The 23,573-nt window shown below is 28.0% G+C and overlaps 1 protein-coding gene across 1 annotated transcript in view; it reads right to left on the reverse strand.

The window, feature by feature from the left end:
- Window positions 1-412: 412 nt before the first annotated feature.
- Window positions 413-23,573, reverse strand: part of LOC136986507 (uncharacterized) — a 114,980-nt gene continuing 91,819 nt past the window's right edge. Inside the window, exons 19-20 of the mRNA XM_067284060.1 lie at window positions 12,014-13,582; window positions 413-4,211 (exon numbers count right to left, since the gene is read on the reverse strand). Of these exons, the coding sequence (XP_067140161.1) occupies window positions 4,192-4,211; window positions 12,014-13,582 (1,589 nt within the window). The 3' untranslated portion in view covers window positions 413-4,191. The remainder of the gene's footprint in view (window positions 4,212-12,013; window positions 13,583-23,573) is intronic.

Here is a 23,573-nt window from a genome sequence, read left to right on the forward strand (position 1 = left end):
CAAATGCCCAACTGCACATTGCATGGCAAACTCTCACCAGCCTGAATGGAATTTACATCCTTCCATTGCTTGCCTTATCTCTCTCCCAACTATCCTAAAACTGTAAAATTCCAAACAACACAGTTCTTATATATATAAGGAGGCCTTCTGATTGCATGCAAACTGAAGTTACTTCTATGTCATAACTGTTAAAATAAATTCATTCTTACAAATACCTTTTCTTCTTTATTATTCAGCAAATCTCAGTAGTAGTAATTGCACCTGCTGGCTGTTGCCTATAGATGTCCTTGATGTATGTTGAAAATTTTCACGAATCTTTAAAAATTGATATTTAGAAATGCTTGTAAGCTAAATAAATGAAAATCAAATTTACTAATAAACTAATATATACAAGAGAACAAAACTATTTAGATTTGTTTCAAACTTATTACAAATTTTTATTTATTTCAATGCAAAATTTACAATACAAAGAAAAGTGCCCACTTCCACTACACAATCTGTGTAGCACACATTTGACATTTTTTCCAGCAAATACAGCATTCCTTTCAATACTTTACACAGATTTTAATGAAAGTTATTCTATATATTTTTATACAAATTGTATGGTTTAAAATATAACAGATTTTCTTCAAATACATTTAAATTTTGTGAATCTATAGATACAAATTTTCCAAAAAGAAAGGGAAAAAAAATGCAAAGGGTTACAAAAGTAGACAAATTCTTGTTATTTAACAATATACTGAATATAATAGACACGGATGTATTCATTCTGCTAGGGAGTGTAAATAATCCCACCATGAACTTTGGCAGTGCATTATATATTTGAAAATTGACAACATACCTGTAAGCAATGAGAGATTTAAGAATTTTTAATTCTTTTTTCTTATATTTGAGCAAAACTATTGGTGTGATCACAGATACAGTCAATTCAGACACATGCTTTGTATCTTAACTGTCCTACAGGTTTGTAGAAATGATCCTTACACTATACAAACTACAAACCTTTACATGCATTGTATATACCACTATTATGAATGATAAATATGACTAAGATCTAGAAATCTTAAATTGTATAAATTAAAACATACTGCAGTTTTTCTATATTTGATGATAGATGTTATATATAATACTGTTTATCATCTGTTATGTTGGCAATTGAATTTTAAAATAATATTTAAATTAAAACTTAAAATTTTTAATGTCAAGTCAATTCTTAAAATTTAAAAAAAATTTTAAATATTTAAAATCACAAAATTCTCCCTTTGTATACAAAGAGATTTATATAAATTTTCTATTATATAAACAAAACAAATTATGCAATGAAAATTATTAATGTAAATACAATCATTTAATTACTCATAAATTTATTAAACTATTATAATAATTATAAAAAAAACTGCAGTATATAAAGGTAACAGTCCCTGAGATTTTAATCATAAACTATCCAGACAGAAGAATTAAATAAAAGGTTTGAAATTAGAATTCTAATAAAATTTTAGAAACTGATTTTCTGATAATTATGGAATGATTGTAAAACTTAATAAATAAATGTAAAATCTTTACATCTTTTTTTAGCAAATGTTTAAAATATCCTACAGTATGATTTGGCTGCATCATGATATTTATCTTTTCTAGCTATTGACAATTCTATTACAAACTAATATAATTAAAAAAAAAAAAAAATAAGAGAACAATTGCACTTTATATTCATCAGTGACATAGTTTCACATGGCAGTGATAATATTCCTGATAAAGTTGGACCAATTCATCTTGAGAGACTAAATAAACTTGGATACCATTCTAATGTTTTAAATTCTCTTACCTTCAAACACCAAATTAAAAATTCATGGTTTTTCCCTTTGCAATTAAATATATAACATATCTAATTGCATACATATGTATGATTTATGAATAAGACTATAGTTTTTTTTTTTTTTTTTCATCACCAGAGATTGTGACATAAATCACCTTAATCTATACAATTCTGATGATGATGATCAACTTCCAAAATCAGTCAAAATATTACATTTATTATCGTAATTCATTCTAAAGAATGTAGCAATGAAAATGTTAAGGGCCAGAATGTTATTGTTTGAATATTAAAGTATCAAAATATATATTTAAACCTAAATCTACAATCTTACTAATAACTGTAACTGTTAACTGTTTGTGATAGCAATCAATACAAGTATTATATATATCTACTTATCACAAAAATTCATCCATTATATATCTTTAAAATAATTTGGGCTTGTGTGTTTTTATTTTAAAAATATACTCGACCAATATTTCTCGACTACACGACTTCACACATACTAATTTTTAATTATATTTGAATAATTTTTTTTCAGACTTAATATCAGCCTGATTACAATTTATATAAGAATTCAATACTTACTTTATACATTTGTATGATATAATTCAGTATAATAAATGTTATATTATCATGGCAGTGTTTATATAATTACACAGAATGAGAATTAAAAAATGAACTGATTTACTAGAATTTTGGCAGTGAAGAATATAAATAGTAATTTTAATAGTCGAATTCAAATAAAAGGACTATGGACGTCCCCGATACTACTCAATGAAAGTATATTGCTACTCTATGCATATTGCTGAAAGAAAATATTAACACACTAGGCAATTTTCTAATCCAAAATACATTTTTACAGCTATAAATTTTTAATATTATATATATATATATATTTTTTTTTTAATATATCTTTTTATTAAAAATTTCCACAAAACATGAAGTGTTGACAGAAGACATTGATTCAATAATGTTTTTTTTCTTTTGGAATAGAAAAATTTTCCTGAATTCTTTTCCTGCCAAACAACATGTCTGCTTACAATGCCATCACAATTTCTTGTGTTTGGGTGATTATTACATCACAGATCTCTTTGATATTCCACACTCGTTTTCAGAAATAAAAATAGTTTTCAAATGGCTCATAAAAATAGAATTCTGCTGTATATCCTTTATGAAAGGTAGCTAAAGTTTGTGAAAGATGTCTTTCATGAAGAGAAATCTCAAAATACTGTATATAGTTTCTTTTCACATGTTCTGTTTTACAGTAATAATTCAATTTATTAAAGCACTATGTTTCAAGAAATAAATATTTTTAGATTTCTCTTCTTTTAATGACATACTTTCAAATTTTTTTCAGTATATATTTTCTGCAAAATAGACACTTGAAAGTAACATTTCAAAATATGTAACAAGTGTTTTCAACAACAAACTATAGTCACAGCAGATAAACTTCAAACAAGTTTAACATGTTATGTTTCTCTATTTACTACATCCCAAAAGGGATAAATATACATAACATAACAAGAAGTTTGGTTAAACATCAGGGATTAGGAAATTTCACATATTGACCCATATATTGAATTCACATACACATAGAAAGATATTCTGCCCATTAAAATGGCAACTTCAATACTTTCCTCGAAGAGAAGCAGATTGTCAAGCAGGATTTATACAGCTGTTCATTAACAGACATTTTATAATGTTGACAGTGAATTTTTTCATTTAAAATTTAGCTTAATTTATGAATAGCATAGAATGATAGACATTATTGATTTATAATGATGATACTGAACTTCATATGAAATGAATGTATAAAGTTGACTAAAAATGATGCTTAAAAAAAAAAAAAATACTGATTTTATGTAAACACTTGTCTAAATATAATGTAGTACAATAAAAAAGATAGAATAAAGATTAACAAGAAAATCAATGGAAGGAAGTAAACTGGCAGTGTAGGGCACACGGAAATAACATGAACACTTTAAATATATCATCAAATACATAAACCTATTAATTAACCTAATCCGTTCAGGAACTAAAATGACAAGAAAGGCAATTCTTCCTAAACTTATTCTCTCCATATTTAATAAAACAAATCATTAAAACAGCAAAACTCCACAATGCAATAAAACAATCAACAATAGAAAATTTTTTTTTATCAACTATCGTGAAATCACAGAATGATTATTAGATGCTCTTCATATTAATGTATGAATTATTGGCAGTGTTACGCTCTCCACCCGTGGAGGTTTGGCTCGGACATGGTTTTCCAACAATTGGTCCTGCCAATTGATGTAGGGATTGGAATTATTCACTTCTTTACTTGAAATCATTGCTATTGATGTAAAAGGCAGCCTAAATGCTACTTTCAGCAAGAATTAGACAAAATGAAGTTGTCCTGTAATAACAAAATTATATTAGTTATGTATTAATGAAAAGTATTTATAAAAATTATATTCCTAAATCTCTCATAATTTAATGCTGGTAAAAATAAATAAATATGTTATATGGATGAAGGAATCACATTAACATCATAATATGTTATAAATAAATCTTAAATATTTAGTTTTAAATATCATAAACCATCTTTGAAATAGAATATATCTTATTATTAACATACCAATTTAATCTTTTCTTTTCTTTCGAAGACACAATGTAGTGACGTAGAAACGAAAATACAAAACACGGTTTCCTCAAGATAGATACCAATTTAATTCAAATACTATACAATCAAACCCCATTTATATGTTGTTCAAGGAAACTAATTTCATTTGCACAATATTTTTCTCACTTTTGAATTTCAGAGTTTATATAGTAATCATAAAAGTACAGCATGGCACAAATCAACACCATACAACCCTCAACAGAAAAGTCTCAATTCATTACACTTATGTTGTTCAAATGTATTATATAAGGAAAAGTAGTCAGCCTGAAATTTAGTCATATACTTTTAAAAAATTGGTCAAGTTTTGTTTTTTGTTTTGGACTTGTCACATACTATACATCAGTTATCTCCTGTCAAAATTCCAGTCATAGGAAAGAATGAAGACTCATTCTAAATATTAGCTCACACCTGACTGCAACTAGTAAAAAATGAATAAAAACCATAAAAGTAATTTTTATTCACTCAATGAAATTGATTCATGCCACAAAATGTAGAAAGCAAACATTTTCAACATGGACTGGAGGAGCAATTTGCTAAACAGGAAAATTTGTCAGAAATGGTCACATTATGAATTTACTGTCATTATGGACTACAAGTGAATACATTATTTATAATTTTCCATTTCACTTTTTCTATCTTTAAAGTAAATAATGCAAAAGTGAAAAAAAATGCTGTAGAAAACCTAAAAATGTAACATATATATGTGAAATCTTATAATTGAAGTGTTTTAAAAATTTTCTGCCCTACTTTCTCAATTATAACATAATTGTAAAAAATGTATAACTGAAAAACCTATTAACAGCATTTGACTGTATTATACAATGCCAACTTTGTTAACAGATTAACTATGATAGTTGATGAGTAAGACAAATCAACTAAATAATTTAAGTTATTTATTTTGTTATACTTTATTTTTGCTGCAAATACAGTACACCCTCGATTTAACAGACTCAAAAGTATTTTAAAAACATTCGTTTTGTATACTGAATTTATACATTATAGCAACATTTAATACACTGTGCACGTCATAAGTACAAATAAAACATGATTATAATGAAAGTTATTTATTCTCATTGAATCATTGACCCAACATTCTCTATTGGTGAATAAAGAAAAGATTGTATAGTTACAGTAGGAGAAAATAATTTTTTTTTTTTTTTTTTTTGTTAAAGTCCATTAAATCCAAGGCTTACTGTACTTAATAATTCATCATCAGGTGTTAAAATTAATTTTTATATAATCTGTAAATAGTAACATTTCCTTCTTTGAAACAATGCTAAATGTTTTCAATTTATTGCAACAATAGCTTCAGATACTTTGTTTTTGAGTAACAATACAAGCCAACAGCATACAAAGATCTAAATTCTAAATCATATTTTTGTTAAATTTCACTCAATATATTTGTTTATTATTTTTTTGATTGTCAAATAATTTTTGAAGGGGTGTACTATAGATTACTCCCTATGGAATTTCAGGACTTTGATTATATATTTGAACTCAGGGGACCGAGTCGAGTTCAACGGTACCCTATTTTTTGACCGGAGATGAAAAATAATAAACGTTATCACACTTTTTAAGTTACCATACTTTTTTAATGCTCTCATGCAGACGGCACCGTAGTTGCTAGTATTGCCATCTTGCGGTAAAGTCTGCAAACCGTGACGTCGGACTACGGTCATCTTCCGGAGGGTAAACACGCGATACGAGAGCGGAGAGAGCGACGCGACTTCCGATCATCGCGCGATCGCAAACATGGCGGCCGTTCCCACTGTTCGTGCTCCCGACTGACCTCTCGTACGGGAGCCACCACACGCCGCCATGTGCTAAACTAGTGATCGATTCACGGTAGTTCTTGAACAAAGTAAAAAAAGGGGGGAAACGTCTACTAAAGGCAATTTTAACGGCAAGCACGCGACTCCCGATCGCGATAGCGAGGCCGACTTAGCGGAGAGCGACGCGACTCCCTATCATCGCGCGATCGCCGGAAAAAAGTGTGATAACTTTTTTATTTTTCGTCTCCGGTCCAAAAATAGGGTACCGTTGAACTCGACTCGGTCCCCTGAGTTCAAATATATAATCAAAGTCCTGAAATTCCATAGGGAGTAATCTATAGTACACCCTTTTGAAGTAACAAAAATAAGATTAGAAATAGAATATTGAATTGTATTTTACAACTTCAGCTGAAATAATTATTTTTTACTAGTAGAAAAGATACCTTATAATTTTTTCTAGAGCTCTGTAATAACAACATTAGAAGCCCTTTAAATCAAAAACTATTGATAAAACTATCATCCTAGACAAAAAGCCAAACTAGAAAAATTGAAAATCAATTTCTCACTCAACATCATACCTAATTAGTATCCTTTATTGATACTACATGATACTAATTAGGCATAATGTTAGATGCACAAGTTGATTTTACAAAAAAAACTTTTTTTATTTTTTTTTGAGATAAAGCCCTTTTGCCTTAGGCAGTAAACTGTTGATTTTATCTCTCTCTCTCTGCGTGCCATATCAGAAATCCTGACATCAGCAAGCACCTGGCACAGGTTAATAAGTAGTTAGTAAGGCACCAAGGTGTATCCTGGGGGGAATTACAACCAGTGTGGTTCCCCATTGTGATGTTACATGAGGGGAAATGCCTTCTGGGAGGTCTTGTAAGGGAAACTGACCGCTATTCAGGTGTTACAAACGTAGAGAAAACCCTGAAAACTCCACGTGGCTGGCCCGCAACTGAACTCCCAGTGTTTAGCAACAGAACTGCTCACCCACTGGCGGGCCATTGATGATTCTAGTAACCCTTAATTGTTATTAAGAACATTGTCAAATAAAATTGAAAGACAACTGGAGAAGATTAAAATTTTCTAACTTGATTATTTAATCTATATTACTTCAATGATATTTCATAATAATGGAAATTATAAAGCTTGGGTTTGATTGTGTATATATATAATACTGTGGAACCTTGATCTATCATTTTTCAAGGGGATAGAGGGGGAAAAACAATGAATATGGAAGAACAATCCAGGAAACTATTAAAAAATATTATTTATTTAGTGTGTGTGTAATGTAGTGTATTCATGTTGAGAGTAATAAAACTACTTTTTAACAAAAAAGTCACACACTGTCCTTTGCCTCAATTGAAAACATGACTTTTCAGGACTTAAAATGTTTTCACATTCCATGTTGCTCCCACTTTACAAAAAGTTAAAGCCCTTTTCTATGTGTAAAAGCCTTGTAAATCTTGGCACCATCTCTTGTTCATTTTCATTTTCTTCCTCCACACTCCTTGTAGGCTCAAATGCTTTGCATAATTCTTCAACAGTTTCAATGCCACATGGTGATCTACTGAGACATAGCTTTGGAAATCATATTTCTTAGCTCTATACATTTTTTCTCGTCTTCAACAAAATCATTTTCATCATTTGCCATTTCGTTATTATCCAATTGATACTTTTTTGTCCAGTTTTAAGGAAGCAATTTTGAATGGTTTACTGGCTTACTTGTTGTAACACCGTCATTACATAGTGCATTGCTTCGAGTACGTTAATTTTTCTTTACTTCCTTTCCCAACTCCATAAGGCAAATTACTGTTTGCACAAGATGTCTTCTATAGTATACTTTTAAATTATGAATGATTCCTAAGTCAAGTGGCTGGAGTGTATTTGTACAGTTTGCCTGCCTTTAACAGTAAAAAAAAAAAAAAAAAAAAAAAAAAGATGCATCTTCATAGACAATTGTGCAGCAAATCCCAAAATAAATAATTTGCCTGTTTTTCACTTTCCATGTGCATCTAAAGAATGAACAAAAAAGTTGGCAATTTTTCAATATTCTCAAGAATGTTGAAAATTGCCAACCAATTTGGCTTCGGGATTCCCTAATCAAAATCAGTCTTGTTTGTCACTTCCATCACTATTAATGAATAGTAGCACAGTGATTCTGTCTTTGGAATGTTTTCTGCCATGGCAAGATTCTCCTTTATATGCTAAGGTTTTATCAGGAAACACATTGAAGAATAGCCCTGTCTCATCTTTATTGTATGCATCATATGGCATGGTAGACTTTCCAGTCATGCATCAGTACTTTCTACACATACTTCAGCACTCTTTCCTGCTAGCTTCTTAAAAATCAGATCATGCCAACCTTTGAATCTACTTATCCATTGGATGCACTTAAATTATCTATGATCAGATGGATAGCTATAATTTTTGCCTTTTCCTTTGTGTGGTTCCATCAATTGTAATATCAGATGCTTATGCTGCTGAAACCAGGTGACAAGCACCATTTGCATTTCAGCAAATGTCAATTTCTTACCAGTTTTTCTATTATTACATGTGTCATCACATACTATTATTTTCAATTGGTCATACAAAAACTTACTTCTTTGGCAGAGCCATGGTCCAAAGAAAATACAGTAGACCCACAGTAATCCGGCCCGTCTAATCTGCACCCCCTATAATCCGACATGCCTATATGCAGTTCGGTATGCAATGGGCTGAACAGAATGGTGCATCGTACAACGAACTTTTACTTCTGAGAAGATTGAGAGACAAGGCCTTACTCTTGTGTTTAGCCAATGTAAAACAAAAGAAAATTGATGAATATTTGCATGCACCATAAATTTATTTGTTTATCTATTTTCAAATTAAGATCATACATAGTATGTACCTTGGAAATACTTACATATGTTGTATGTAATTGATTGACATCAATATGTTTAGTTATTATTTTTTTGCAAGTGCTGTAGAGTTAATGACGTTAATTTTATAATAAACCCTATGCTATCTATTGTGTTGTTTAATTCACTAAGTCCCATATTGTATATTATGTAGTACAGTACATATGGATTTGATCTTACCATTTTTATAAGTATGTAATTTGTCGGATTACAAGGTACTCCTTTTCAAAAAGTTTTGGACTACAAGGGGTCGGTGGTAGTACTCTATAGTCCGACAAATTCGATCATCCAACACCACCTTGCAAAACGTTTGTCAGATTATTGTGGGTCTACTGTACTGTAAATTAAATAGTGTTCATTTTTTATTAATTTTATTCCTAACAGAAATAAACTAATGAAAACAAATAAACAAAATATTAGGAATCACTTGAGAAAGCACAGAACCACTTCAACAAAATAAAGTTTGGAAATAATGTGGATGTGGAGTTGAGTACCACATGTGAAGCATGACTGCATTACTGTGTTACCAAATTTATAATCCAAAAAGATGATAATGCAAATAATAAATGCTTTGCTTCATTTTCTTCAAACAATCCATGTGGGAAATGCTGCATTAGGACCATGATTTACAATCAATCAATGCAGTAAAACTATAGTTTAGAGAACAATGGATGTAGGAATAAATAACATTTATATAGAACTTCATTTGGAGCCAAAAATGGCAAATGGTATATGCAGGAAAACAATCATTGTGAGAATGATAGATTGAGGTTCTACTGTACTACTGTAGTCTTTTTTAATTGCTGTTGCTTTATTTTCTGCTTAAGCACAAAGTGTCACTTAAAACAAAGAAGACTGACAGATTTGAAATGTTGTTGCAAACAAGCAGTTTATAAAAACAGTTTTTAAATTTTCAATATTTCTCTTTTTGGAAAAGTTATAAATTTTCTAAATATACCATAATCTATAAAATTTTAAGTGTGATTAAATATTTTTTTAATAGTAGATACCAAACTTGTAGCATAGTTCCATTCAAGTAATGCCTACACAGCTGTGCACAGTTCACTGTATTTTACATCAGTTATATGAATTAATAAATAATATAAATTACTGATTATAAAGTATTTAATTGTATATAATTATTTAATTTTAGATGGCATTCCTTCTAATAGCATATATTAATTCTTTCTAAAACATTAGAGAAATAAGATTAAGATCTAATTAAAATCTAATTTGCTTTCAATAAATACATTTAACTTCAAACTGCTATTTTGAAAAAGGCTATTTTCTTGTTTCATACAGGCCCATAAAGACTAGTCACATCTGGAAATAAATTTTTGATGAACAATTTAATACTACTTATATTCGCTTAGATTATTTTATCAAACACTCATGGTAATCAGTTGAATGAAAATAAATATTTAATTACAAACTAAGTTCCTATCAAAAACAGATATAAATTAAATTAAAATATCACGTCATCCAATACTGACTTGCTGCACCGAAGAGGATGTAAAACTGTCATTGTTTAATTATTATTTCAGTACTTCATATTTATTCTTTGTTGAAAATCAAAACAATTACTGAAATCAGATAATTATTCAGATCCTTGCAAAAGAATCTAATCCAAACTTCCATATCTACGACAAGACCATAAAAACATATTTTAAAATCATGTCTTATACTAGAACAATTTATCACTAACTTAAATACATGCTAGATTTTGCATAGCATAAGTCTTTATCCAAAAAAACTTATTGTAATAAATATTAATTTGAACAAATACAATATCTATTCTTATTCTATATAAATTCTGTAAAATGCAAAATTGGATTGTGTAATAATTTTTCTTCTTATTTTTCTGTGTTGGTTACAAGTTTAATGTCATTTTGGTATATATGTTAATACTTTCAACTCTATTTTTACTGAACAGACCAACTAAATGCTGAGTATTCACTGTATTATCTTTTATTTTTAATATGTAAATTAATTTATATTAAATAAAGATTGCAACTACACACAAATAATAAAACCATAATAATACTAATTAAAATAATAACCAAATAAACAGCACCTTTGTGCAGCAATCAAAAAAATTACATCTAATATTTTTTTCTGTATAAAGGTATTTATATGAATGTCACTGATATCAGAAAGATTAAATGAAACTGAAGTTAAAATTGTTTTCCGTATATCAAACGTATGCATGAGATACAACTGTATATAATATGTATAACAGAAACAAACAAATTTTCAAATCTGAATTAAACAAATTTCAATAAAAACGGAAAATAAAAATATTTATGACTTTGGTGAAAACTTATTAATATTGCAAAATTGCAAATAAGTATTGTAGAAAAACATTTACAAGAACCTTGCTTCATTTAAGGACTTGTTGCATCAAGGAGAAGAGTGCACAAGAACTAATGACGACAATCACTTTCAGATATTTGTTTGTGTTACAACAAATATCTGAAAATATCTACAATACTTATAATAAAGCATAAGAAGCATTAATCATAATGAAGTTTCAAATAAATTTATGATTGGTATATTAGAATTATAGAATAAGAATTATTTGTATGTTCATAATATTAATCAATTTAAATGATTTACTTAATGCAAAATAATGATAAAGATTCGCACAAAAGTTAAAAACATATTTTACATAACAAGGTGAATTAAATAATTGTCTTATTATATAATGTAGAATAAGTAGTGTGTTTTAATATAGAAATATATATTGATAGTATATAATAAATAAAAATTATTTTTGAGCACAGGATATATAGTGTAGAATTCTTTATAATTTTGTAACAAATTAAAAAAAAACTAATAACAAAATATAAGAAAATACCTGGATGACATGAAATTCCATTTCCTCCTCGCCCAAAATGACGACGATCTGGTAAACTAATATGAACAAATTTTGATCTTCTCCTTCTCTTTTCTCTTCTTCCAATTCTAGGCATTAAACCATCATTTTGCCATTCTGTCATAGGTCTATGTTTTGCATTAGGACCAAGATTATGATAAGGATGAGGTCTTATAAAGTTTACAGGAGCCATCTGAGGTGGAGGAGGTGGAGGTGGAGGTGGCGGTATACCTGTTTTAGATGGTAGCATAGGTGCCCCTGGATGAGAAATTTGTGGTAAATATGATGATGAACGAACTTGAGGTGGATGACTTGGTCTATGTATTGAAATGGTATGATTTCCAGACAGAAACTGATCAACATTAGACTGACGGTTTTGAATTGATAGAGATGTTTGTCTAAAGTCAAATGGAGAAGAAACTGATGTAGAAGGTAAATTACTGCGAGGTACAATTCCTGATAAATTGAGAGGATATAAATTTGGTGGTGGAACAGATATATTTGGAAGAGATGGAATAGAAGGTCCTGATGTAACTTGAGTTAAAACACGAGTTACTTGAGGTTGAAGAGATATTGGAGGCGGCATATTAAAGTTCGGAGGGGGGACAGAAAATGAATTAACAATTTGCATTGTTGTTCCATTTGGCATTTGCTTGTGAACTTGAGTCTTATGTTCGGATATATTAGAAGAACCTTGAAGATCAGGTGGAGCTGTTGGTGGTAATGGTGGTAACCGTGGTGGAGGCCCAGGTGGAGGTGGTGGATTGTGGGGATTCCAAGATAATGATATATTGATCCCAGTAGAAATATTACTCTTTGAAGTAAAATTCATATTTGTAGCCTGATTTCCTGAAGAATTATTCATTACAACAACCTGTCTTGAATTTTCTGGTGTGTTTGTTTGATCTCCTTGTAGATTTGTCATCATTTCTTGCTGTGACAGATTATTATTAGTTTTTGAATTTAATGTATTAAAAGAAAGACAAACTTTTCCAACATTTACATTTTGAATTAAATTGTTAGGTTTCATAGCAGATACAGTATGACTGTTTATATTTGATTGAAAATTACTGATTTTACCAGAACAAGTAGTGACTGGAAATTTATGATTTTCTAATTTTGCAATATTAATATTTAGTGATGATTGATCTTCAAAAGTCATCTTGTCTTGAAAATTATCATTTGCCAAAGTAGTTGAATCTTTGCATGGTGATAATGGTGATAAACTTATACTACTACATGGACTCTTTTTAGATGTATATGATAATGGAGTAAGTTGTCTTTCTGGAGAAGTGGATGGTGTACGAGGTGGGGTGTCTGGTGGAGTTCTAGGTCCCTTTTTTGGAAGTGGTTTTACTGATGTTTTTAAACAGTGAAAGTGTCCATCTTTTGGAATACTATTTGCATGACTAGGACTTGAAGATGGACATTTCTTTTTAATTTCTTTTATTAAATTTTCTTCTGAATTAGATTTTTTACATGGCATTACAATTTTGAGCTGCTCTGCAATTTTGTTTGCTGTTTCAATATGATTTTCTTTTTTCTTTCTACCTATAAATAAAAAAAGCAATAATTATGTTTTATATTACAGAATATAATAGGAAACATTTTAAACTTTTACTAGAAATATTCAAAAAGTATCTCCATTTATTATTTAACTTAATTATTTGGTAGACTATGAACACAATATAGTGTTTACGATGATCACTTGGCTTTCCTTCTCCCTGTTATTTTAGTTCAACTAAATAACAGGGAGAAGGAAAGCCAAGTGATAGTCGTAAGCACTATATTGTGTTCATAGTCTACAAGAATCAAGCGCGACACGGTTTCAAGTCATTAACTTAATTATTATTAAACTTTTAATTATCCACTATGCAATTGTTAAAATTATATTACATTACACTATTATAAAATGATTATTGTAAATTGTAACAGATATATGAGATTGATATTTTTGCTTTAATGTATGAAACAGCAAAATGAACTATATTATTAAAATTGTACTTTGAAGTCAATATTACTTTAATATATATACACATATGAACTTAAACAATCATATTAAAACTATTATCATAATTTTGCCATTAAATTTGTTTTAAATTTTTGAACAAGTCTCTCTCAATTATTCAAAATTCTAATAATTTATTCTGAAAAAACTTAACCGACCCCACTTTCTCTTTCCTTGTTGAATCCATCTTGTAAAATTTTCTTCTGAGTAAACAAAACGAGAATAGAGAAATCAAAACAGATATACATAAAATTGTATCTGATTAATCAAAAACCATATTTGCATGAGGATTAACCACAAATTATTTGTTTAGAACACAATTTGAAATGAAATGACAGTTATATACTGATTTTAAACTGCAATTATGAACTCATGCCTATGGAGTTATACAAAGGTTTTTTTTTGTTCTAGCAATTTTCTTCAGGGTATATGTCATTTCAGCTTTTTTTAAGCACAAAAATATGATAAAAATTTAAAGAATTGTCAACTATTAGTTTTATAATTTTAAAGTAAATAACAAGACTTTATTGTAAAATATTAAAATCCAAAAAATAATTGTATTTATTATTAAAGAATTAAAGAAATGGACAAACAAAAATAATGTTATTTGAAGTACTATTAAAATATTGGCTTCCAAAATACATTGCAATTTCTATTAATTCTTTAGTTTTTAATTTTTTTTTATATATGCAATACATTTTAATTCTTGAAGGAGAATTAAATTCAAAATTTAAATTTAATTATTGTAATTATTTTAATATTAGTAATAATAGTACTGCATTAAATTTATCTTTGTATACTAAGTACATTTATCAATTAACAGGACTTTATTATACTGGAAAATTATGGATGCAGACAACTGGTCTTACTGATCAGAAACAATATTTTTTATTTATTTCACCTGTGAAATAAATAAAAAATATTGTTTCTGATCAGTAAGACTTGTTGCAGTATGGCATGTTCAAAAACATTCAAATCATTTTTTTGCCACCAAATACAGCTTCATTGATACAATCATTGGATCGAGGCATTGTTTGGATAGCAAAGGTGCATTATTGCACATAGGTTATGAGAAAGATAATTCAAGCAATTGAGAGTGACCAATTGATAACTGATTATGCAAAATCAATAGATTTGTTAAAAGCAATGTGTATGATCAAAAGTGCTTGGTTTCTTGTATCACCTTCAATGATTATAAACTGCATTTGAAAAGCTGGTTTTTACCACAAATGATGGTTGCAGTGATCCTGAAGAAATACAAAATCAGTTTGAATTGGGCAATTTTGAATTTGATGGAGCCATACAATCAGCAGAATTTGAAGCTTTTGTTGATTGTGATCAAAACATTGAATGCTTTGGAAATCACTGATATCAAAATCCATTGAAAAAAAATGAAAAACCACCAAAAAATGTGATGATGATGATGATGACAATGATATTTATTAGGATAAATGAATTCTTTGCCTATGATCTCATCTCAAGAAGCAATAAAAGCAATTGAAGTTGTTTGACAGTATTTGGAACAAACTTTTAAAGAATACAATATATATTTTATGATATAGAAGATATGATTACAAAAAATATTTTGAAAAATTGTAAACAATGCAAAATTACTGATTTTTTTTCGGGCCATTGAAAAATCTGTAACCAATGATTAGATAAATTAGTTAATATAATAAAAACCTCATTATAATAAGTAAATTAGTCTTTTGATACACTTATAATCAAAGTTAAAATAATAATTTTTTTAAGCTGACTGAGTTTGGTTGTTTTTGAAAACAGTTTAGTTTAAAGCAACTAAGTTTCTTTTAAGCATAGTTTGACTGTTGGAAACTTTGCTTAATAGCAACTTAGTAGGTCTAACTGGTTTCTATTAAGCAGACTTGATCAACTGTATAAAAATGTTTTAAAAAGGTAAAAAATAAAACAGCTGAAAGACACCAGATTCATAACCAGTCTTAACCTCCAAGGAGTAGCCATGTGTCACCTTCCATCCCTTTCATTTGATAGATATCTTTCCAGTTCAGGCTGATTCACATTTACTCTTTTGCTGCATGGACTAATAAGATATTAATAATTGACTATATCTACTTATACACACAAAATATATGTGAATATAGAATACAAATTATGAAAATGTTAAAATATTGTGTTATATTGTTAAGAACAAATTTTTTTCTCATTGCATATATTTTTTCATATGTTTTATTATAAAAACATATTGAATAACATGTGAACAAATGAGTCAATAAAAGGCTATTGCAATAGTAGATTACTTCATATAATGATTGAAATAATATATATTCAAACATAGATGGCTTATTTAGAAAATACACATCTGAATACAATTTATTAAGAGTTCTCAATGTAATTCAGATTTCTAACAATTATTTATTGTGGTTTCTTTAAAACAGCTGTAATTCTGAAAAAAGTCTTCAAAACAGCATTCATTAAGAATAGTAAACATAGTAAATAGCTATTTGATTTAACTTTCCTTGATAATGTACATAAAGCTATCAATGAAAATAATTGGAAAATCATCTTGATATTAGAAGTTTTTCCTTGAGATCTTTGAATTAAAAATCATTTTTATGTCAAAAAATAAACTTAGCACCTAACTTGGTTGCTAGTAATTTAGTACAATAGTAGATCTCTAATTATTATACTAAATTACTAGCCAATCTCAATTAAGGTTAATTTTATAGTTTCATAAAATCATTTAAATTAGTGAATTTTAATACAGTCGACTCCGCATAAGTCGACACCGTAGGTTAATTAGTCAGTTTTCTGTGGTCCTGGGCTGACTTACATAGGCAATAATGTTATTAATGTTAAAAAACTTGGTTTACTCGACATCGTTTAACTCGTCACCACTGGATAAATCAACATACTTTTTCTGTTTCACACTTCTTAGAATTCTGATAAGTCGACTCCTCCCCTGAAAAATGAGTTCACACCACACAGCTTATTGTACAGTGTAAACTCATTTTTTCAGGAGGGGAGTCAACTTATCAGACTAAATTTAGAATGTAATTCAAAAAATAAAATGCAAGCTCTGCTTGTAATGATGATAAGAGACTAAAGTAGCCCAAAAACATTTCTAAAGGAATAAACATTTTGATTATCTTAACCTAATAGGTTGAGAGAAAATACTGCACTTTTAATAATTGTGCAAAACTTACATTCTATCACAACATTTTATGACATTTTTAATTTAAAGTTATTATTGATACAAATTATTGATGATAAAAATAGTTAAATAAATTGATTTAATAACAATTCAACATTTCTAAACACTTCTAAATGTATTTTAGTTGTAACAGAGACTACACAGTTTTAATAAACAGAACAGTTTAAGTGTTAATCTGGAGTACTAACTGATATGAGTGCATGATTTCTACTCTAATGATTCTGTTAAAAATAACTCCCTTAAGTTTGGGATTTTTTTATTTTTATTTCTCTATTTTTAAATATCAAAAAATGAATAAAATGTTTAATTTGAATTTAAATTAAAATAAGAATTAATATTTTGTAATTTTACTTGCCATACTTTTTAGTTTAAAAGGCATTTTCATAAACTTTTTATCATCACATAATTAAAATTATAAATGAAGCAATGATTTTTATTATTGTTCCTTACACTCCTCTCTGACGGCACTTAAATAATAACCAAACCTCAACACTAACCTTTAAAAATGAAGCCTTTTTAATTCACTTTTCAAACATTTTCGGCCATTTGAATGACCTTCAGGAACAACAAATCGAATGATTCCGAATTTCTTCGATTTGTTGTTCCTGAAGAAGGTCATTCAAATGACTGAAAACATTTGAAAAGTGAATTAAAAAGGCTTCATTTTTAAAGGTTAGTGTCAAGGTTTGGTTCCTTATATTTTTGTCTGAATAATTAGCAAAAGGAACAGTTTATGTATGATTAATTTGATCTAGCAAGTTGTTAGACTCTTTTTTTGACATTATCAAAATGTGATTAGAAAGGATACAGAAAACTCTTAATACACTTTTCTATCCAATTATTAATAATGCAATAAATAAATGCCGGCATTATGTAACTTATGCTAATTAGTTACTTAAGCAATTAAAAGATTTAATTGTGTGTGTTGTGTATCAGCTGTACCATTTTTGCTAATGTAAAAATTTTTTCCAAACTGATTACATATTTAGTAATGTTGATACAACTATGTATTTAAAATATTGATGTCATTGTTGATGGTAGTTACACACTCAGAATTCTAGCTGTTTTAAAAACTTTTCTTTTGAATAAATATAAAAAATTTGTATTTAGCATTACATTGTGCATTTAAAATAGAATAAGTTATGGATTTTATACAAATAAATTTTTATATATTTAGAATATAAATATATGCAATAAAAAGTTGTGATAGAATGTAAGTTTTGTACAATTATTAAAAGCAAATTATTTTCTCTCAACCTTCTACGTTAAGGTAACCAAAATATTTATTCCTTTAGAAATGTTTTCTGTCTAGTTTAGTCTAAAAATTTTATCTTGAAAATTATTAATTTATGAGATCATATAAAAAGCCCAATACTTATATTAATGACTAATATCTATATAATAAAAATATTAGTATCTATTTAGTCTATCATAGTATTTGTGAAAAAGAATAAAAGACTAAGAGAAATGCAGATTTTCATTACATAAGTATATCAAACATCATGAGGCCCAATATGTATATAGAAACATAGCCAAACACTTGCCTTAAATAATTGGGCTATTAAGCTAACCCTGCTAATTTAATGATTAATACTAAATAATTTGCTACTAGAGGTAGATATTAGGCACCCTCTCTTAATTAAATTAATAAATTTAATTAAGAGAGGGTATTAACCAAATTATTCAGTATAAATCGTTAAATTAGCAGAGTTATAGCCCATTTATTTAAGGCAATCATTTGGTTATGTTTCTGTAGATTTTCATTACTTCATAATGGAGTTTAATATTCCATTAATTAATAGTGCATTATTAATAGCAAATTCAATTGTCAGAAATAATACTGGAGACTGATTACCTTAAGATAAAAAAGCAACAAGAAAACTAGCTGCAGAATACCAATAAAATAACATCTCATTAATTAATAGTTCTTGCAAAGATTGGTATGATCAATTGGATATATATAACTTTTTAATAATAGTAATATTGATAGAATTATAAGTTGCAGATGAGATTATCAGTTTTGTCACAACTTCTCCACAAATGAAATCAAGATAAGTTTATTCATAATACTCAAATTATAAACAAATCCTTAAAAAATAATTTATTTTAAAAAAAGTTTTGTGAAAATAATATAAAATTACCATAAAAATTTATATACAATTCTTTATTAGTTTCTGTAGATTCATGAAGTTTATTTTAATAATTTATTTTTCTTTATCATAAAAATGAAAAATAAAAATAAATATTGAAATTCATGAAAACTTACAAACTTTAAAAACAATAGATGATTCTCTTCTACCTAAATCAGTTGGTACATGAAAAGTCATCTGGTGGGTAAGATATAAAAATATTGTAAGTAACAGTACATAAATAATAAGTACTTAACTGCAACACTAGTTTTTTAATTAATTTATTTCACAGCATAAAATTATTGGCAGTGAAGTAATATGCTGTAGGTTTGCTCTACTTTTGGCTGAAAATCTTGTGTAGAGTTTATTTGCTATAGTTCTAATATATCCACATTTGATTTTGATACATTATAAATTTTATAATGACTTAAGAACCAAGCAGATTTATCAGTTAAACAAATTGTTTTTAAAACTTTCTAAGTTTCTTTATTATATAAAAAGTTCTCAAAATAACTTTAAAGTGGGACCAATAATCAATACTAAATAAAAACAAATACAGATAATAAAAATATAAATTATATTACGTTATTAATTTTGTATTTAGAATTAATAATGCAACTTTTTATATTACAAACTAGACTTGTTCAAATTAAATGATAATTCAAAAAGCAATCATTTACTTGTAAAAAAAAAAGTATTGATAAAATTTCATTTTGCTAGCAGAATATGATCAAAATAAATTTTATATATTACAACCATTTTACAACCAATACATTATTTTAGTAATCAAAAATTTAATTTTTAGTTTTGATATAGAATTTTTAATTGTTTTACTAAATAAAATTACAAATGATATTTTTTATGGTCCAATGCATAACTATACCAGAAAAATCCAGCACAAATTACACTTACTAAAAATAATGGAAAAAAAAAATGTTTATGATGATTTTTAAATTGTCATCTTCAGGTTAAAACCAGTCGAACATCACTTTAAAATGCATGGAGCAATCATTTCATTGATTGGAAAATGTCGATGTAAAAAAATGATGACTATTTTTTTTAGTAATAAGATTTATAGTCTTACGTCAAAGATCTTGCATTGGAGAATGTAACTATATCCCTGTAGTTTACGGTTGTAGTTGTGTCCCAAAAATTACCTTTGTATATTTCAAGATTAAAATGCATGGAGTAATAATTTCAAAGTGACATTCAAATTTTCACATTGGTGTTTGACTGGCAGATTTAAACCTAAAGATTTAAAAATGGTCAAAAATGTTTATTTTTTCATTATGTTTAATAAGTGTAATTTGTGCTGGATATTTCTGGTATATTTATGTGCATTGGACTTAATCCAGTTTTATGTAGTACATATTTATTGATAAATAATCATTTTTATTGAAATAATTAATATTTTTATAAATTTAAATATATATTTATGTAAATATACATAAAAACTTTTAAAATAATATCAACAGTAATGAACGCTACAATATTAATTTCCAATAACTGTAGCATATAAATTTAAACATTTGTATCATATTGTCTATAAGGATGTCGATAACTGCATACGATCCGACAAACCTTATTCATACAGGAAATCCTTGTTAATTCGAACTTGGATAGTTTGAAATCCCATTAATTTGTAACTGTACTTTTGTCCCAACTGGGGATTGAATGAACAACAAGAACAACATGTTCGTTTTCTCCATTTGGATGACAAGGCTGTGCACATGGCACATTTCCAGGCAATGCTGACACCATCACCACATGTCTCACTCAACTGGCGAAGAATTTCAATCAGTGTGCACACCACTCAAATGGAGAAAACGAATGATTACATGCTGTTCTTGTAATGAAAACGTTGCTATTTTAAGTATCAAAAACAGTCTGCACTCTTGCCGCTGCTGCTAGAGTTCTGTGCGCCATACAGTTCTGCCATCTCTGTCATGCATTCACAATGGGTGCAGGCATATTTTAAAACAAACTGCATGTTTCTATCTGTTTCCAGTCCCGAGAAAAAAATTCAGAGGTGTTATTATAGTAGAGAGTCGGTAATCGGAACGATTTTCAGTCGGACTGTCGTGCTGAATCAAACATTTTTGATACTAAATTTACTTCTAAAGTATAATTTTCATGTTTTTATATTCTTCAATATATTTATTTTGTTTGTACAAAATGCAGAAATAATTTTTAACGATACGATAGCCTAGATTATTATTATAAAAATTTTCGTTAGGCTTAAAATCGACAAAAATTCCACACGAAGCAACACGCAACAGAGAAAAATTTGAACATCGGACAGGTTAATATATTTTTTTGTACATAACTGGTAATCGGAACAAATGACTAATCTGAACCACCCCAGTCCCCAATTGATTCCGATTTTCGACTCTCTACTGTATATCTAAATCAATCTCTCTCTCTAATTTATTTACTTTCTTTTCATTCATCTCAAATAAAACATTTGATTTTATTAATGCTTTTATAAAATTCTGTATTGAAAATGAAGGAAAATACTTTCATCCCCAGTAAAAACTTTCTACTTAAAATATCTTAGATCATTTCCCTCCAAAAGAATGAACATTTTACACTGATAAAGCAACTGGAAATATTTGATCTCATATTTAAACTTTGATTAAAAAACTTTGCATAATGACAATTTATCATCAGTAAATATTTCTAGAAATATAGCAAAGGACAATAAACAGTTTATGATAATGCACAAACAAAACAAATAAGATAGCTAAGACCACCAAAACTATAAATTAAAAGTAACGACAAAAACATTAAGAACAAAGGTAATATTTCATTGGTCTAACAAACTTTTTTTTAATAAATTAAATGTATAGAAGAAGTTCAAGAATACAAATAAAGAAATTTAAATTTTTTATATTTAAAATTTAAACTATTAATTATTTAGAAGAATATTTGATCCTATATTAATGTAAAAAAAATTGTAGAGACTAGTAATTAATATATAAAGCGATACAGATAAAAATTTCTAAACAACAAACTTATTTTAGAATTCTCTTTTGTATTTTCATAATATATATACTCTGAAGATATAAATAAAATGCAGTATAAAACCATAATTATAATAATGACTTCAAAGAACAATTTAAAATGATTATTATCTAGTTTTGACTATATATAAGGACTATAATAAAATAAATATCCCTATAATTATACTATTGATTAATTCATTATCACTACTAGGTGCATATACAGACACTTGGCAATTTTATCATCAACTTTTATTTGGAAATTTCTTGGTCTCGGTGAATAACGGGTCTTTGGGAAACACATCTTGGCAAATAAGAAATTCCCAAATAAAAGCTAATGATAAAATTGCCAAGTGTCTGTATATGAACCTAGTAGTGATAACAAATTAATCAATGAAAAGAAGACATGGTTTTGAATTATACAACAATAATTATATTATTATTAAATATGATAATGGTTACATATACAAATATAATTGATTACTTATATAAAAAGTCTTTGGAAAAGTACTGTACATGAACACCTCATGTTGGTTAGGCCATGGATCAAAATTTTTATTACTGTTTATTACCGTTATTTGTTCTAAATCAAATATAGCAGTATAGTTAGTGACAAATTAATTACTAACCAGGCCACTAAGCTGAGCTTTAGTAAGGCTTTTCCAACCTTGCCTCCTTTCCCAGCCTTTGTTAAACAGAATAAAGTGACATTAAGTTATGTTAAATAAGTTAATATTAAACCATTTGTTTTCTTGTTATTTTTTTCCTTTTGATTTCAGCATTCCTCCCCTAGGCTTTGGCCTAGGGGAGGAATGCCTGAAATCAAAAAAACACTAGCCTACTCATTAATCTGTTACTAAATATAGTGCTATACTGTTAATTAGTCTCATTTGACAATTTGTCAAAGTAGATATCTAAAATGACTTTGTAAGCAATAGAGAAAAATCAAGTTGAAAACAGTGATAAAGTACTAAACCAAACAATCGCCATAATTTGGTTTTGGTTTATTATAATACATGATGTTTAGTGATAAAATGCTTTCATTTGAAAGGTTTCCCACACATTGAAATCAAAGCAGAATTCAATTTGCTACTTTAGTAATCTGCTCATTCATTTTCAATGGTTAAGAACTGGGTTGCAAAATTTAAGTTTGGTCACATGAGTGTAAATGGTGAACTATGACATTGACATGATTCATCAGCTATGCTCATCA

Source organism: Centruroides vittatus, unplaced genomic scaffold (genome assembly GCF_030686945.1).
Source record: "Centruroides vittatus isolate TY-2023 unplaced genomic scaffold, ASM3068694v2 scaffold_1152, whole genome shotgun sequence".
Classification (NCBI taxonomy): Eukaryota; Metazoa; Arthropoda; class Arachnida; order Scorpiones; family Buthidae; genus Centruroides; species Centruroides vittatus.